The sequence below is a fragment of the Geotrypetes seraphini genome, chromosome 1 (genome assembly GCF_902459505.1).
Source record: "Geotrypetes seraphini chromosome 1, aGeoSer1.1, whole genome shotgun sequence".
In the NCBI taxonomy this organism is placed as follows: Eukaryota; Metazoa; Chordata; class Amphibia; order Gymnophiona; family Dermophiidae; genus Geotrypetes; species Geotrypetes seraphini.
The window spans coordinates 17,405,251-17,425,134 of record NC_047084.1 but is presented as its reverse complement, the minus strand read 5'-3'; the positions used below and the strand labels follow the sequence as shown (position 1 = coordinate 17,425,134).

Genomic DNA, 19,884 nt, shown 5'->3' with positions numbered 1-19,884 from the left:
AGCACCAAATCCTGCGGCACTCCACTTGTGTTGCTTTTCCAGTCCGAGTATTGTCCATTTACCTCCACTCTGTTTCCTATCCGCCAACCAGTTTGTAATCCACATGAGTATTTTACCCTCGATTCCATGGCTAACAAAAGCTACAGATCCCTCTTCAAATTTGCAGGGATTAGTGACACAGCTCCCTTGTAATATAAAAAAAACCAAGAATAGCTTTAGGGCCCCTACTTTGACTCCCGGACCCCTCCACTACTTACCTTTAAAGCCCTGGTGGTCTAGTAGTGAAACCGGGCAGGAGCGATCTTCCTACTCTCTTGCCTTGTGAAGATCTGCTATAAAAATGACTACCTCAGGTTGCCGCAGCAGTCTCAAGAGACCCCAGGAACTCATGAAACCATTGCGGGAACATGAGACAGCCATTTTTTTAATAGCAGATCTGCATGGGGCAAGAGTATAGGAAGATTGTTTCTGCCTCGCTTTACCACTAAACCACCAGGGCTTTAAAAGTAATCTGTGGAAGTGGGAGGGTGGTTGCTTATTTGGAGACTTGCAAATAATCAAATTTGTGAATCACAAAACTTCAAATATGGAGGGAGACCGGTATTTTCTTATCAGTCCGCTAAATGGTGGAACCCTCTACCTGAACAGATAAGATTAATGACTAATTAATGTTTTGAAGTTTATTAATTGTTAGGTCTTTTCTAGCACCTGACTTCCCTCTATTTGGGAGATATGTTCCTGCCAAGAAAGTGTGAATTGACACTTTCTGGTCGATATTCAAAATGATTTAATGCCCCTTTTATCAAGCTGAGCTAGAGGTTTTTAGTGTGAGCCAGTGCTGTAAATGCTCTGATGCCTGCACTATAAACCTCTAGTGCAACTTGATAAAAGAGTGGGGGTGGGGGGTAGTAAATCACTTGTTCAGGGTTATCCATTAGGTACTTAACTGGATACTGCCGCTGAAAATTAGCAGTTAACATCTAAATGTAAACTGGCTATTTTAAGGGCGTTCCACGGCAGGGTCAGCGGTCGACCAGTTAAGTGCCACTATTAGCCACTATAAAAGTCAGTCCTATCTTTATGCAGTAGCCCATGACTGGCTAAGTTCTGAATATCAGCTTAACCGTCTATGCATTAGCTGGCTCTGCATAAATTGGATATTCTCTGTTTTTGTGAAATGGTTGAATTAATTGACAGTATTCATAGAAATCAGTTAGAATAGTGGCCGGCTCTCAGTCTTAGCATTTCAACTCCCTTTCCGGGTTTTTGGATTGTTGTTTAGCCCTACGTTTTAATGAGAAAAAAAGGGGACAGGAAGAAGCAGAGTAATGGACATTATGGGAGTTGAAGTGAAAAGTAGTCCAAAGGCTGATTTATTCACTGGTAGGATGATAGCCCTGTGAAAACAAAGAGGTTGCTTTTCATATTTGGCAAGCTTTGTTGAAATCGTTAGTGTTGCATAGATGTTTGGCAGAGTGTTGTCTACAAGGATTTAAGAATTTGTTTGTCAGTCTCCCCTCCTCCATTAGGAAACAGATGTGCATATCTTCAAAAGTCGCTTGTAGAGACATCTCTGATTGGAACTGGCACTCTTGTCAAGTCTGGTCCTGCAGGGCCACTGGGCCAATGCTGTTTTAGAAACTGGCATGGAAAACGTTAGAGTGTGCCAGCCCAGGGTTTGCAAAGGCACTGTGTACCACATAAATATCCAGAGGGTGACACAGGCACTGCCTTGTAGCTGCCCACCCACTTTGAATAGCATACAACACCTTCCCAGCCAGCTGTGCAAGATTGCCTCTACAGACATTAACTTTCAAAGAGTTATGTAAAGTTTTCATTCCAGACCTTTCTTTTTTTGTCTTTTTTTGTTTTGGCTAAAATGCTTAAGCATTTTTGCTTTCCAACTGAAAGGAGTAGAAAAATGTTTTCTTTGTACCATCAGAGTGAAGAACTGTCTGTAATGCTGGTTCAGCTTTCACTATATCCCATAACATGCCATTAGACCATACATTCAATCTCTGTGTCTCACTGTATGCTCTAAGGGAGCATCAGATTTAATAAAATGGAGTGAAATAGGCAATCATTTCAAAGGTCTGAATTTGAAAACTGACGAATAGAAAACAGGATGCACACTAATAAAAATGTACATGAAACCTATATATGTGGGGGAAAAACATAGGAAGCTGAAATATGGATATGTCAAAGAAGCTCGGAAAAAGAGATTAATATCTTTACAGTAACAATAACATAAACAACAGCAAAAAGATTAAGGGGCTCATAATCAAAAGAGAAAAACATCCAAAAACCGGCCTAAGTTGGCACTTGGCCAAACTTTGTCAAAATACGTCCAAGTGCCGATAATGAAAACGGGCTTTGGACGTATTTGTAAACGACCTAGGCATTCATAGTGCCGCTGAACAACCAAAGCTAAACGGGGCATTTCAGGAGGAATGTCGAGGGTTGGGGTTGGGCGGGACATGGGCTTAGACAGCCCAGGATCAACAGAACTTGGACGTTGTGACTTAGACCATTTAAAACATGGTCTAAGTCACAAAATCCCACCTAAAGTCACCAGATAAGCACTGCAAACACATAATACAGACCCCCACACACTAACCCAGTGATCACCGACCCCCCCCCAACACCATAAAAATTGTAATCACACTTTTACAATTCAGCCTCCAGACCATCATCACCTGGCAGCCTGGCATAGGAAAGCCTAGTCGTCCGCACAGAAGCAGCTTAAGCCATCTTGGGGGTGGGTTAGGGACTCATGGAGAGGAGGACCCATGCCCATAAGCCCCTGTAATCACCCAAAGGCAAGACAAATGCTGGGTTGCATCAGAAGAAGCTTTATCAGTCGAAAGCCTGAAGTCATACTACCGTTAAACAGATCCATGGTGAGACCTCACCTGGAGTACTGTGTCCAGTTTTGGAGGCCACATTATCAAAAGGATGTGAAGAGAATGGAGTCGATCCAGAGAATGGCCAGGACTTAAAGACATCCCATATGAAGAACGTCTGACCAGACTGCGCTTATATTCTCTCGAGGAGCGCAGAGAAAGAGGTCATGATAGAAACATTCAAATACATCACGGGTCGCATTGAAGTGGAGGAAGAAATATTTTTTCTTATGGGTCCCATGGCAACAAGAGGGCATCCGTTAAAACTTAAGGGGGGAAATACTTCTTCACTGAACGGGTGATTGATCGATGGAATAAACTTCCATGCCAGGTAGTGGAGGCTAGTAGCATGCTCGAATTCAAAAGTCGATGGGACAAACAGGTGGGGGTGCTACAGAGTTATGCATAAAAGATGGGTACTACAGGGAGGGAGGATTCTTGAGTGGGCAGACTTGTTGGGCCGCCGGCCCTCTTCTGCCGTCATACAGGGCCCTCGGTTACCAGAGGGCACTCGCTGAAAGTCAGGGGAGGGAAATTTCAAGGTGATGCCAGGAAGTACTTCTTCACCGAAAGGGTAGTCGATCATTGGAACGAGCTACCTCAGCAGGTGGTTGAGGCCAACAATGTGTCAGATTTTAAGAGAAAATGGGATATTCACGTGGGATCTATAGGGGAGTAAAAGTCAGGGAGTGGGTCATTGGTATGGGCAGACTCGATGGGCTGTGGCCCTTTTCTGCCGTCAATTTCTATGTTTCTATACTCTATGTTTCTATGTTAAACATGTGCACTCCCCTATACACCCCCAAAACCCTTTTGTACTGGCATATAAGTGGCTCCTGCAGCCATAAGGGCTATTGGGGAGGTAGATAAGTGGGTCTAGTGGATTCTGGAGGTGGTTTGGGGGGATCACTATGACCTATAATGGAGCTGTAGTGAGGAGAAGACAGGGCACCCTTTTTATGAAGTTCACAGCAGTGCCCTGTAAGGTACCCCATTATTTAGGTGCCATGTCTGGGTGTTCAGTCCATCACTTTGCAGACCCCTCCCATGTCCAACAGGGCTTGTTCTAGGCGTTTTTGACTGGATGAAAAGTTGGACGATTTAGCGACTTGGACGATCAGATCGGCAGGACGTATAGTTAGACAATTTTCAAAACAAAAAAAATTTTGGACGTATTTTTCGAAAATGTGTCCTAGGCTGTTTTTAGTTTGGACAACTTGCGACTTAGATGAAAACGGACTTAGACATTCCTTTCGATTACGCCCTTCCATGCTTTTAGAAACAAATTGTGGGCTCCTTTTACTAAACCACAGTAGAGCTTTTTATCATGGGCCGGCGAGGTAAATGCTCTGATATTCATTCAGTTCCTATGAGCATCAGAGCATTTACCTCGCCAGCCTGCAGTAAGAAGCTCTACTGTAAAAGCCAGCTGACATTTATTGTAAAATGCTGATGAATGTTCATAAATAAACTGAAACACTTGCACACTGAACACCTGTTAAACCATCATAAATGTTTATATAATTATTGGGTAAAATAAAGTTTAAAAAAAAATCACCTCATGTGTATATTTAGTTTAGCTGCTTGAGTTTGCATGTCAAATTTCAAGGATCTGCTGCATCTGGAAAGCTCTTTGAAATTTCTGGTGAAAAATCACACAAGTAATAATAGCACTATATAAAGTTATCCTCATCATAGGCTATATTTTGCCCCAATGGACTACTGTTATGAAAATTACATTCATAAATTTTGCATTTAAGTGCTAATATTTATGTCAGCCATAGACGGACCTAGATGTTAGCTCCAAAATGTAGGCGTACTGATGTTGGCTTATGTTAGCATTTTATGTTTAAATCATTTTTGAGAACATATGCAACAAACAAAACCACTGCCACAAAAATCAGAAATACAAAGACTCATAGCAACAATGCTAAACACCAGAACATATGCTCCAACATTTCAATCAGAAGAACAACCCCCCCACCCACCCTCACCCCCTTCATGAGAAAAGAGAACGAGAAAGAAAGAGAAAAAAAAAAGGACAATTAATAAATAAGTATAAGGAGAAAAGAAACAGTAAAACCACAAACCAACATCTTCAAAAGTTCAAAATACGACTCCTCGCAATAATGTTAACATTTTATAAGGTAATTAGACAAACAGTATAAGTGCTATTAGGGGCTGATTCTGGAAGTAGTGTCTACCAAGGCAGGCATAAACAGAATGGGTGCCTGCCGAATGTCAATGACTATAGTAAAGCAACTGGTTTCAATAATAAATGAGTCAATGAAATGTGGCCCTATGTGGCTTGTAAAAAAGCTCAGAGATATGAAACTCTGAAGGGAAGGCTTTTAAACCTCCCTGAGAGAAGAGTTCACCTTCCAGTCATAGTAACTCAACAAGTTCATAGGGCACATTCAAAAAAACTCAAGAAAGCAATAAAAGCTCAAGGTTTTATAGTCTTTCTACTTTGAAATTAATATCTCCACTTTTTTACAGTATAAACTGCCACCACAGGTTACTTAGCTCTGTATATTGCTTTGGGGGGTCCCAACGCGGCCCCGTTTCGATCTCTGCCTCAGGAGACCCGATGTAAGTGATGTTCAAAGAGTAGCAAATGTTGTTCAGAGAGTAACAAATGTGAGCACAGGTGTGAATCTGCAAATCTTCATGGCTGAATATATTACATAGCGTGATGTTCAGTTGTATCTACAAGTAAAAATTGTGTGTTTAAAAAGAGTCCCGTGTGAGTAATATTTCTAAAACACAGAACTACAGAGATGTATACAATTTCTAGTCAAAAAACAGGAAAGAGAAGCTCATAAATGGTACATACCACGATTGTGTGTAGATTTCAAAGGACTGACATCAAACGACTTTCAACTGCCAGCAAGATACTACCGGCTGGCTAATGTTTTAAAGGATAAATGTAGGGGGGAGGGGACAAACATAATTGCCACGTCAGAACGTCAAAATAAAAGTAAAGGGTTAAAGGAACGCAACCCATTCAATTTCATTGTTTAATCCCTTAGGATGTAGTGTATCAAGGAGGAAAATCCACCTTTGTTCCCTTTTCCACAGCATATGAGCCAAACTCCCTCCTCTATTGGAACTCACTGTGTCTAAAATAGAATATTTTAGATCTTCCAACTCATGCTGTTTCTCTAGCCAATGGAGAACCAAAGGGGCTTCTTTTACTCTCAGTCTGATTCTGCTGATATGCTGACAGGTGCCACTTCCAGAATCACAAGATTTTAGATAGTGCTGGGGAGGAGCTAGCTGTCTTGCAACATGTAGGTACCAATGACATAGGAAAATATGGGAGGGAGATTCTGGAAGCCAAATTTAGGCTCTTAGGTAGAAATCTGAAATCCAAATCCTCCAGGGTAGCGTTTTCAGAAATGTTCCCAGTTCCACGTGCAGGACCCAAGAGGCAGGCAGAGCTCCAAAGTCTCAATGCGTGGTTGAGATGATGGTGCAAGGATGAGGGATTTAGATTTGTTAGGAACTGGGCAACCTTCTGGAAAAAGGGGAGCTTGTTCCGAAAAGATGGACTCCACCGTAACCGGAATGGAAACAGGCTACTGGCGCTAATGTTTAAAAAGGAGATAGAGCAGCTTTTAAATTGAGATGTGGGGGAAAGCCTACAGTCGCCCAGGAGCGGATGGTTCGGTGTGAGGTATCCTTGGAGGATATTTAGGGAGTCCCGGTAGAGAGGTTCTAATAATGGTGAAAGAAAGCCAGGAGGGTTTAAGAGGAAGACAGAGTAAGAGACTCATATTTTCCCTGTCTTCTCAGCAGCCTGTAGTTGCAAGGAAAAAACACAATTTCAAGTGTCTGTATGCAAATGCTAGAAGCCTAAAAAATAAAAAAGGAGAGTTAGAGTATATAACACTGAATGATGAGATAGATATAATAGGCATCTCGGAGACCTGCTGGAAGGAGGACAATCAATGGGAAAGTGTGTTACCTGGGTACAAATTATATCGCAAGGATAGAGTAGATCAAATTGGAGGGGGTTTGCACTATATGTTAAAGAGGGAATTGAATCAAATCAAATAAACATTCTGCATAACATAGATAGCAGTGTGGAATTCTTATGGATAGAAATTCCATATGTTATACAGTACTCCCCTGAAATTCACGGGGGTTCTGTTCCAGGAACCCACGTGAATTTTGAAAAACCACGAATACAGTTGAAAGGCAAGAGAGGCAAGAGAAGGCAGCTGGGGTGCTGGTGGGTGCAGTCACTCGCGGTATGCTCCGACCGCCTCTTCCTGTTACTAAAGTAAAGCTCTATGAGTGTCGGGAGCAGTGCAAGCCATTCAGCCCTTAGACCCTCTTTTACTAAGCCGTGGTAGAGGTTTCTACTGCAGCCCAGGGAGCTAAGGGCTCCTTTTATCAAGGCGCACTTCGGGGGTTAGCGTGTCGGACATTTCATCACGCGCTAACCCCCACAGCAAGCCTAAAAACTAACACCTCGTCAATGAGGCGTTAGCAACTAGCACGGCAGGCAGTTGAACATGCGGTATTCCGCACGTTAACCGCCTACCGCACCTTGATAAGAGGAGCCCTAAGTGTTCCGATGCTCATAGGAATTCTATGAAAGTCAAAGCAGTGTCAGAGCATTTAGCGCTCTGGGCCACGGTAGAAATCTTTACCACGGCTTAGTAAAATGGGGTTTATATAGTATATATAGCTATTGATGTTTAGTAGATGCATGTTTGTTATTTGTGATTATGTTGCAGATATTTTATATATGTTTTATTGTCATCTGCATAGGTTTTATGCGGACAAGAAATTTTAAAATAAATGCATAATAAATCTGTTATTTGTAACACCATTTTTGGTACCTTTATGCTCAGCAGTTCACATTTGAATTTTACATCTTTGAATAAGATTTTTTTTTTCCTGTGGTACAGTTTGATGATTTATTAGTCAAAGATGGTGATTGTATTGTATTGTTCTGGAAAATAATTTTTTATTTGTTTATTTATTTTGAATTGGCTATACTGACAAAGCAGATCTAAGCGGTTCTCAGGCCAAAATAATGCAGGTTTCAATGCATTAATAATGTGTGTAGAATATTTACTCTTTTGGTACAGAGTTTCCCCAATTATAATATATGTGTGCGATCTTGTCATGTTTTCCAAGAACTGATTATGAGAAATGTTTGTTTTTTTTCCTTTGTGTTTCAGATCCCTTACACCCACTTCTAGATGTACTAACTAAATCAAAAGCTGAAGGGTCAGAAGAGGCAGAAGAGTCAGAAGAGAAAGACTGTGAGGAAGAAGAATGTGACCATGTTCCTATTTTAATTGATATTCTACATGTAGATTCAGATGAAGAGGAGGAGCTGGATTGTGAAAATGCCACTCTACCCACAACTTCTCCAACTTTAAGGTTTATTAATGGAAAACAAGAGGTCACTACTGCGCCTAAAGACACAAAAGCAGAGGAAGCAAGACGGGACCAAGTTGAGAGCGTGACGCATTCTAAAAACATAACGATTATCCAAAGCCAGGAAACCAGTGACACAAGCACTATTGCAGTCTCTGACACTGAATCTAAACTAAAAGAGCCCCTACAAGTCACACTGACACCTACAGAAGTTGTTACAGTACGGCATCCTGATTTAAGTCGTGACCTCGAAGTGCAGTCCAAGAGCACAACCCCTCAAGAAGAATCAACAATAGCTGGATGTGAATTTGAGCAAAGTTCAACTGAAGCTCCTGACTACTTGTCTGCAGAATCTTCAGGTGATGCTGACTTACCTAGTACGATTGTCTCTGGAACCATGAAACTAACCGTGCACAAAGGTTCAGAAGAGATTGCTGTTTTAACACCGACCGCTACGGTATTTTCAGATGCTGCTACACATTACACAAGTACAAAAGAAATAATGTCAACTAAAGAAGCATCTATCCCTTCTGAAGAGTCTAAATCAACTGTTAAATCGGATGTGTTTTCAGTAGAGAGTCTTACTGAAAGAACATTGCCTCATCTTGTAAAGATTTTGGCAAGCCCCGCTTCAATTCTAGAAACAGAAGGCTCTGGAGGTATTGTTGAAGATCTTGTAGATTCTGTAACAACCAAGATACATTCTGTAAAGGTTTTTGTGAACACTAGCACTGCACAACCTACAGATGTGACTATAAGTGATTTAGGGACAATTTCATTACAAAAACAAGCCAGCACGATCTCTGTGCTCTCCGAGCCAGAACATACTGCCACTAAATCTTCTGCAGAAGTAATTAAAGGAAAAGAGATTAGCAGCACTACTGGCAAGAGCGCAATAATTTCAACTAAGGAGTATTCATCTACTGTTGAACCACACATGTTAATAGAAAGTGACATTACAGAGGGATCTGCTGATGAATTCAGTACCAGCAGAATAGAAACTGCAACAGAATCATCACAGTCTCGCTCTTTAGATACTAGGCCTTCTCTGGCACCCACCGAGGATATTACTGTTACAGAGACAGTCTCTGGTAAAGAAATCAAAGCAATCGGCAGCACCACAGTGTTCATTTCACAAAGGCATACACAAAAGGCATTTAGCAGTGCTGAATCTGTCACCAGGAGCCCTAGTTCACAATTTGAATGGCAATCTAGAGAAGCTGAAAGTAAAAGTCAGACTTCACAGGACATTTTTAGTTCACCAACTGTGAAAGTACATGATTTGGAAAGAACTGTCATCCCAACTATCGTTTCTCCAGGAGAACAGTCTATCTTTGATTCTAAAAAAGATTTAGCAGTGTCCCCTACTCAGAGTCAACAAGAGGTCCAATTTATAGAGTCTTCTGGGGAGGCATCTTCACCAGATGATCTTATACCAATTGCATTTATCAGCAGTAGAATACCGGTAACAGAGTCCTCAGAAATTGAAAGTGCAAGCTTCAGTCCTGATTCTGCTCGTACAATGAAAATCCCCTTTGTAGAGGAAGGCTCTGGTATAGATTTTACTGCTGACCTACATTCTGCATTAGCTCCTGTTGCCATTAGCCCAAGTATAGAAAAAATAGATCAGAAGATTTATACATTTGACACACATGTTAGTGAAAAAACAATCTCTATTTCTGATGCCCATGTCACATTATCAACTGAATCCACAAAACTTGAAAGCAAAGATGCAAGTGTTACTCACATAATTTTAACACAGGAGGAATCATTTTTACCAGACCAAAGTTCTGGATATGATCAGCGGATCATCAGTACCAAGGATAGCAGCATCACTTCAAGCACTGGAACACTGGAACCTGACAGCACAAAGTTGAAAGTTTCAACCGGCAAACCAGAAGACCTACTAAGCCAGAGTCCTAAACCCACTAGAAAATCTAGTGAAGAAATTAAAGTAGATTCTCCAGTGGATGCAGAAGAAGTAACTGGAACAATTGCCCCTATTACTTCAATATCAACCAAAACCGTTAAAATTTCTGTGGAAGATCATTCTATAAAGGAATTTTCACAGGAGATAGGAAAAGAAATGATAACTGCTAGTGGAACACATAGTTTTGAAACTACTAAATTAGTCACAACATCCATGCACTTAATACCTCCTGCAAGCTTCTATGAAAGTTCTGGAGAAGGATCAGGTATTGAAATTCTACCATCTGAAGATGTTACAGACAGAGCAGAGGCGATCGTTACAGACAGGCCATTGGCTACTTCTAGGCTGCCTGCACAGCCAGATGGAAAAACAATTTCACAAAGTCCAGCCATCACACAGCTAAAATTCATTACGGAAGATAAATTGATACATGAAACAACCTCTACTCCTTCAGAGTCAAGAGAAGACTCAAAAATCTCAGCTTTTGTTGACAAAACAAAAATTGGTGATGTTTTGGCAGGTACTGATATCACAGTTAAGGATGTAACTCAGACACATGGTTATACATCAGATGAAACAACCTTCAGAATTTCCCCAGAAGTTTTTTCACAAAGCATAAGAGAATCATCCACTGGAGCAGTCTATACAGAAAGAGGCCCCACATTAGCAATACCCGAGGAAGTAGTTTCAGCAACATCAATTTCTGATGACCAAACTCCCAAATCTCCCATAACTGTGATCTTAGTTAATGGAGACTCTGAACATCCAGAAATATCAAGTACTTTGACATCTCACAAACCCAAATCACCTCCAGAACAAATATTTAAAGAAGTTAGCTCTGATATGGCAGCAACCTACAAGCCATCCGATACTGATTTGTCCAACCATACTGATTTGCCTGCAGAATCAGAAGATATTTCCAGCGAAAGTGTTTCCAGTTTTACTGAGCTGACACTATCAAGCACAGAGGAAACTGTACCTGGGCAACCAGAAGATGATGATTATACACCACAGATTTATGAGCCTGCAACAGATGATCATTCTGATGTGACAGAGCCTGTATCTGACTACACACCTGATAAAACATCTTCTTTGCCAACACCCTCTGCAGATGTCTCTCGAGAAACACAAACTGCTTTGCTGGTACAAAAAGAGTCATCAACCGTATCTTCTGTTGTTGAAACTGGAACCAGATCAGCTGAAGGCATTCTTGAAGATACCACAGAAAGCTCAGAAGTGACTCATTCTACTGGTGCTGTAACACCTTCCGTTGTCCTTTTGAAAGTTACTAATGGAAGTGATTATCTGACTCGCATCAGTGAAGGACCATTTGAAGGAACAGATATTTATATACCAGGTAAGTCTCAAATATGTTTAGAGAGTTTTTTTCTCTTATATTATTAACTTTTCAATAAAAAAAATTATTTTGATTTTTAAATACTGAGATTATTTTAACTGGTTATTCAGAATTATAGATAATTAAGGATCATAATTACCTGAAAACATACATTATTTTATAACTAACCTACAAGTAGGTGTCATTGTGTAATATGGGACCTGAGTAAAATAAAATAAACTAGCAATAAAATAGCATGCATTAACACAGTGGTTCTCAACCCTGGGGACCCCCCGGCCAGTCGGGTTTTCAAGATATCCCTAATGAATATGCATGAGAGAGATTTGCATATAATGGAAGTGGCAGGTATGCAAATCTCTCTCATGAATATCCATTAGGGGTATTTTGAAAACCCGACTGGCTGGGAGGTCCCCAGGACAGGATTGAGAACCACTGTATTAACAGAAGCGCATATCAGCAATACAGCCCTAATTTTGCTTGTTTGAAGATACCTGGATAAAGATAATCTGTCTGATATTCAAAACTATTTAACCCCTTCCTTTACAAAGCCGTGCTAGCATTTCTAGTGCCGGCCGCGGTGGTAAGAACTCCGACGCTTATAAAATTCCTATGAACGTCGGAGTTCTTACCTCCGTGGCCAGCGCTAAAAACACTAGTGCAGCTTTGTAAAGGAGGGCCTAACTGGCCAGGAATGGATTTTTAGAGGGAAATTCTATAAACAGCGCCATAACTTAGGTACCAGTAGGTGCCCTACCTACGCCTAAGTTAAGAGGGAAATGTCATTTTAAATGGAACTTAAATGAAAATTCAAAGCGCTTACCGGCGCTAAACAAATGGTGTCAGAATCTCGCTTCCAGAGGTGCCTACCAGTGCCTAATGCCACTATAGGCATGGCTAATGCCGGAAGTGGTGATAGGCACCGTAAAGCATCTACGTAGGTAAGATTCAGGACAAAGGCGCTGGTTATCTCCCACTGAGTATCCATGCTTAGTCACTAGCAGCTACCGACTATATCGTGTGACATAGGCGTGGATAAAGTGCCAAACCAGCTGTTTAGTAGTTAAAATAGGCCACATAAATAGCAGGCTTATCTTTAACTGCTAATCACATAAACAGTTAGTACTGAATATTGGTTTAACTGGTTAAGTTGCTGAGGTCAAAATTGAAACTGGATATTCAATGCCGGTCACTGGCAACAAGCACAATATAATGCTGGGTGGAGGGGGGGCGGGAATGTTATCTAGTTAACTTTATGACAGGTATTTTTTGCCACATCTTAAAAAGATGAAGTTAACTATATAGGCCTGAACTATAGCATAGCCTGGAACCTCATACATGCAGTTGACTTTTTGCTGTTCAGACGATATGGGGTATGGGGGGAGGGCCTTAGGCAAAATACCTCTTCTGCTGACAGGGCTTGGCATTCCCGCCAGCCAAGCTAGTTAATATTAACATAAAAGCGGTGCTAGCAGGCCATACTCAGGAGCCACTTATATTGATATATCTTGCACTGTAACTATGTCAAATTTATTCTGTAAACTGCTTATTATGTATATTGGTATTAGATCCCTAGTATGTGTCAAATTAGGGTAAATCCAGTGCAAATCATAACCTATTAACTGTATATTATATATGTTTAACCTGTAACCCGTTCTGAGCTCTTTGGGGAAAGCGGAATAGAAAATGAATGAATTAAATAAATAAATGAGGGGGAGGGGGGAAGAAGGGGTGCATGAAGGCCAGAGAGAAACAGTGTGGGCCTGCAAATCTACCCCAGCCCTCCCACCCCCGGAAATGAACATCTGGGTCCAGTATTGCTTTGAATAGATGCAATGTAACCAGTCATTTTGCTCAAAAATTTAACATCTTCTATCAAGTTACTGTATGCTAATACCATTAATACACATTATTATTAAATAGGACCCATTAAACAAAGATGGCATTTCATATCTCATCACCTTTATAAAGGCACCCTGAGAGCACCTGATAGAAGCTTATGCTATAACAGAAAGTAAGGGCCAGATTCTTTAAATGGAGCCTAGATCATAGTCACCTAGGAAAAAATGGCATCTATCGCACATCGATCAAATCTAGGCACCATTTATAGAATCGTGCTTAGCGATGTTTAAATTTGAGTAGGCACAGCTAAGCACCTAAAATGTGGGCATCTGTAATGTAAGCCAGGGTTTTTCTGGCCTACAATACAGGCACCTACCTGTGTTTAACTCAAACCATGCCTATAGTGTGCTTCCCTAACCATGCCTACTTTTCAGTTAGGCTTCGCTAGGTGCCTGTGTTTAGGCATTGCCAAGTGCCTAGCGATGCCTACCTAAAATTCACGCAAAACTTGAATGGATTTTTAATTTTTTTAAAATTGAGTTCTAGTGTTTTCAATTAAAATGCTAGTTGAGCTCAATTTAAAAAATTTTCAGCCAGGCGCCACTTATAGAATTTGGCCCTAAGGCCTGGATTCTCTAAACAGCGCTGTTGCTGGCGGCCATCTTATAAGTGGCTGCTGTTCACGTGCCAATCACATGATGGTGCTGTTTAGAAAATCGCATCTCCGGCAAAGGTAGGTGCCAAAAATGTAGGCAAGGGCTTTCAAGGCCTACATTTCAGGCACCTACCTTTGACATGAATTACACCTACATAGGTGCTTTATGGCGCCTAATGCCACTTCTGGCGTTAGCCATGCATACAGTTTATGTTTATTATGTATATGTTTATTAAAATTTGATGTACCGCCATAGCATACAACTGTACATGGCAGTTTACAATATAATATATTAAAAGAAAGGAACTCTATTAAAAAGAGAAAAGACCGATCTTAAATAAAAATATAATTTAATATTGCTGTTTTTGCAGATTAATTTGCTACAGTGGTGTAAGATACCATAAAAATCCTAAAGAGGCATAATTCCTGTGCCATTCTTTTAGGCACTGGTAGGCGCCTTGAATTTTCTTTCAAGTCCTCTTTTAAACGGCATTTTGGACTTAACTTAGGTGCTGGTAGGGCGCCTACCGGTGCCTAAGTTAAGGCATTGTTTAGAGAATATGGGCTTAAGTGCCTACTTTCTTTTATAAAATACTAGCATAGTAGGTGAGATACGGATATAACTTATAATATTCTATAAGTTATCTGCATAACATACCCAGGCTCTACCTATGTGTATGCCCTATTGTCAATATAACAAGTATTTGTAGAAGAGCACATAGGCACAGATATTTGGAATACTCATGAGTACTTGTACACACATGTGCATATATGCCAGTATTCTAATGGCTTATGTCAGGGGTAGGCAATTTCGGTCCTTGAGAGCCACAGACAGGTCAGGTTTTCAGGACATCCACAATGAGTATGTATGAGATGGATTTGCATGCACTGCCTCCTTGAGATGCAAATCTATCTCATGCATATTTGTTGTGGATATCCTGAAAACCTGATATGCCTGTGGCTCTCGAGGACTGGAATTGCCTACCCTTGGGCTTATGTGAATAAATGGTGCCTAAATGTAGATGTCTTTTCATAGAATTACCACCAAAATGGGAGCTGTGGTAAATAATGCTGTTAGGTGCCATCAATTCGTGCTCGAGCCCTAGCGACTTGATGAATTATGCATCTAAAAAGAAATCCGGAAAGGTCATCCCCGTGGTTGTAAATGTAACCTGGAATTAGTAAATAAGGAGCTCATTTTTAAACCATACAATCTCCCCAAAACAGCTTAAAGTGGCACTTGGACATTTGGTTTTAGATTGTTTTCTAAACTATTTGTCTGCAGTGCATCTAAAGCTCAAGGAGAAATTTTTTTGTGGGGGAGAGGTATTTTAGGTAGGATTAGGACTGCCTGTCTGCCTGACCTAAATCGGCCCACTTAGCTATGAGAGTGCTGGTACCCACATAACTGCAGGCTTCTCCCCAGTGCTGCCTCCTTTAATTTCCCTGACTGACCCAGTTTTTTGTTATTTTTTGACTGGTCAGAGCCGATATTCAGCAGCACTGCCTGGTTAAGTGCTGTTGAATATCAGCAGCTGGGCAGCCCTGAGAGATTTAAGCAGGCAGAAACATTTCCTGTCTGCTTAAATTGCTTTGTATATTGGGCAGCATGATAATATATGAGATAATTATGGATGCAAATCTATAAATGTTGCTAAACTTAAGCGCTAAGTGCAAATTCTATAATGGCATCTGGGTGCTCAGATTCTGTTCTAGAATACTAGCAAAAGTTGGAATTTTAGTGACTAAATCAGTTGCATGCACTTACTCTATACCAGTGGTTCCCAACCCTGTCCTGGAGGACCACCAGGCCAATCGGGTTTTCAGGCTAGCCCTAATGTATATGCATGAGAGAGATTTGCATATAATGAAAGTCACAGGCATGCAAATCTGTTTCATGCATATTCATTAGGGCGATCCTGAAAACCCGATTGGCCTGGTAGTCCTCCAGGACAGGGTTGGGAACCACCATATGAATGGCGGGTGTAAATGATCATACCTAAATGATGTTGATGTTCCTGTCTTCTTTTGGTACAATGATTTTAAATGACCTATTTGAATGATAGTTAAAAGCCTCCGAATGATACTGGATTCCTCATTGTCTTTTAAGCAACAAACTGTTGTGGTGGTTAAGACTGGCGCTGAAGCTCTGAGACTTGATTTCTGTGCATAACTTTCATCAGGTTATGCAGAATTACGTGTTGCAACATTTGGACTACTGCAATGCTCTGCTCTGTGGTCTTCCTCAGAGCTCTTTGATGAGCTCATGTTCAAAAGATTTGTGGTAGAGGAAACTATCACAAATCCAGCGCTGAAAAATCAGTGTGACATGCTCAGAATAATGAGCATGCAAATTCATGCAGCATTAAAATCGCAGCACTATTTTTCTGTCAGTGCTTGACCACTGGGCCCAGGCACTGACAGGAAAGTTGATATTTAACATGCCCCCCTCCCACACACACACACGCACAAACCCTTATTTGGAAGTTAGGTCTCACCCAATACGTCCCAGAAGCACTGGATGGGGCAGGGTGGTACCATTTTGATGACAACTCTCCAGAGGAAGGAGAGAAGGATGCCTCTTCTCTCCTCCCAGTCTGCCTCTGGTTTCTTCAAGGTATGTTAGGGCCATGGGTTGGGTCCCTAGGCCACCTAGGAGGGGGGTCTCTGGACATGCCTTTGGTGGGATCAGTCTTGAGTGGGGGGGTTTCTTAGAACCTACCATGGGAGGGGTCTCTCATAGAGAGTTGTGCGGGGACAGAAATCCCACCCATCCCCGCCAGGATCCTCTCCATCCCCACCCATCCCCGCCAGGATCCTCTCCGTCCCCACCCACCCCCGCAAGGAATTACCTCCATCCCCAACCGTCCCCATAAAAAGCAACAATTACTTCTGACAGGATCATCAATTCCACAGTTTCTTTTGTGTTTGCGCTGCTGTTTTCCTTATGGAATCTCTTTGGTGGAACCCTTTTATTGTTTTCTGTTCAGGTAATTAACTTATAAACCCCCTCTTTTACTAAGCCTGACATGTCCATTATATTATATGGATGAACCCTGCTTCCAAAGCCTTCCATCCCCATGGGAGTCCCGTGGGCCAGAGGGGGTTCCTCGTGGGAGTCCCGTGGGTTAGGGGGGATTCCCGTGGGACCCGCGGGATTCCCGTGATCCTCGTTCCAGTGCAGACCTCTAGTCTCTCAGAGCCTGCCCCCGGGGGGTGGGGGGGTGCCCTTGGGGCCTGCCTCAGGGGTCTGAATCTGCCTCTGCCTCAGGGAGGGGGGAGTCCCACTAGACCCCCAGAGTCAAGGTTTTCTGGAAGCCTGGTCAGGGCAAGATGGTTGGGTTGGTTGGAGAGAACATCTTTTCCTACAACCAACCCTTCCAACATTGCCCTGTACCTGGCATTATTTTTCTCGGCGCTAAACAGCACCTGACAGCATTTTGTTTTTTAGCATGCTGCAACACATTTGATGACCTTATTTAAATGTGGTCTGTGCTAATGGTTCAGCATGGGTTTCTGCATTAGAGCATAGGACTTGGATGCCGTTTATAGAACCAGGGCCTAAATGTCAGCAAAAAGGCCCCACAAATGAAACAAATAAAAGAAAAAAACATATTTAGCTTTGTTTGGGGCCTCCAAAAGGATATACAGTAAGGGCTTTAGTGCACGCACTTTTTTAGCGCGCGCTAACCCCTGCGCTAGCCGAAAAACTACCGCCTGCTCAAGAGGAGGTGGTTGCGGCTAGCACGGCCGGCAAATTAGCGTGCGCTATTACATGTGTTAAACCGCTAATGCGGCTTCATAAAAGGAGCCCTAAATAAAGTGGAGGTGATATTAATCTAATCTAATCTAAACCTTAAATTTATATACCGCATCATCTCCATGAGAATGGAGCTCGACACGGTTTACAAGAACTTAAAATAGTGGGTAGAGAAGAAGAAAAAGGATTACATGAACTTATGTGTAGAAGGGGGGAGAGAAAGGGGGGAAGGATAGAGCTACAATTTGCTGAAAAGCCAGGTTTTCAGTTGTTTGCGGAATAACTGAAGGGAGCTCAGGTTCCGCAGCGGGGTGGTGAGGTCGTTCCAAAGACCTGTGATTTTAAAGAGAAGGGATTTTCCCAGTTTGCCTGAATAGTGGATGCCGCGTGGAGAGGGGAAGGCTAGTTTAAGCCTTTGGGCAGTTCTGGAGGAGTCGGGACTGGAGGAGTTGAAAGACAGTGGGATAAGAGGAGGCAGGATTCCGTGAATGATCTTGAAAGCCAGGCAGGAACATTTGAAATGGATTCTGGAGATTATTGGGAGCCAGTGAAGTTTGGCAAGGAGTGGGGAGGCATGGTCAGACTTGCGTTTTGAGAAGATCAGTTTGGCTGCAGTATTCTGGATTAGCTGGAGTCTTAGGATACTTTTTTTTGATAGATTTAAGTAGATGGCGTTGCAGTTTTCAGGGAAATTTGCCCAAGTTCATTAAATAGTTCATTAAATAGTTACCTTAGTAAATTCTCCAGACTGAAAACTTTCTTTCCCTTTGTATACACAACACGAGTACATTTGTAGTAGTGGACTAATCCAGCCCATATTTTCAAAGGGAAGCTGAATTTATATGACAGTAGGGTTACCAGATGTTCAGATTTCCCCCGGACGCAATGCAGTGACATCACATACACATGATGTCATTGTATCATGTCCACGCATGTGCGGATGCCATCTAGGGGCTGGGTGGAATGGGGCATGACACAGGCGGAATGGGGCTGGCCTGAGGGTGTGGCCGTGGGTCCGGATTTTCCTTCGGGAGAATCAGGTAACCCTATATGACAGTGACCCCAACAGAAGCAAATGTGTATTATCTTGCTTTCACACATACTCTCACACTATTCTAGTGTTGTTCTGCTGCCTGCTGCTCAAGGTGCGTACTCAGGCCTAGGATTACCAGATATTTGGATTTCCTCAGACATGTCCTCCTTTTGAGGACATGTCCAGGGATCTGGACGGCTTTTCAAAACCCGGCACTTTGGCTGGGTTTTGAAAAGAAATTGCATCAGGAGGGGCATCAGCGCATGCGCGGATGCAATGTGGTGATGTCATGCATGCTTGCATGTGACATCATCACATCCACACATGTGCAGATGCCTTCCTACCTGACAAACAGGCAGTGGGGGGCGGGGCTCAGATGGAGCAGAGGGCAGCGCTGGGGCGGGGATGGGTGGAACTGGGTGGGGGGGCATATTCTACTCACATAAAATCTGGTAACCGTACTCAGGCCCAGAGGGTCCTGGATGATTCAGCACGGCTAGTTCAGCAGAGGTGTTTCAGCCAGCCCGGTTCAGCATAGCCATTTAACTACGGCTATTTCTTTTTTTTTTTTTTTTTGAGTTCAATAATTTTATTGAATATTATAAATAATATACAGAAAGCAGTTCAAGTACATGAAAATTGAATAAGAAATAGTGATGTAGAAACAAAAGAAACCGTAATTGCATTCATTTGCATATAACAAATTATTAAGAAGAATTCAGAGTATTTGAAACTGCTAAGAAAAGAAATAGAAAGGGTAGATAAGCAGAGAGGATGAAGTAAAAGAAAAAAGAAAGTGAGGATGAAGTAAAAGAAAAAAGAAAGGTAAAGAAGGAGAAAGAGAAAGAGGGAGAAAAAGAGAGAGGTAGAAGTGTCTACGAGGCAGAATGAACATATGAATCTAAGAACGACCAAGGTGATTTATTTCGCATCAATTTTGTAGAGAAACGAGATATCATGTTCTTTTCATATGCATATGATTCGAATTTATGGTACATGCTCAAAGA

The 19,884-nt window shown here is 41.9% G+C and overlaps 1 protein-coding gene across 2 annotated transcripts in view; it reads left to right on the top strand.

Moving 5' to 3' along the window:
* VCAN (versican) overlaps positions 1 to 19,884 on the top strand; it is a 249,752-nt gene that overhangs the window by 113,573 nt on the left and 116,295 nt on the right. For both annotated transcript variants that reach the window (XM_033923290.1, XM_033923357.1), the window contains exon 8: positions 8,102 to 11,590. In XM_033923290.1, coding sequence (XP_033779181.1) covers positions 8,102 to 11,590 — 3,489 coding nt within the window. The remainder of the gene's footprint in view (positions 1 to 8,101; positions 11,591 to 19,884) is intronic.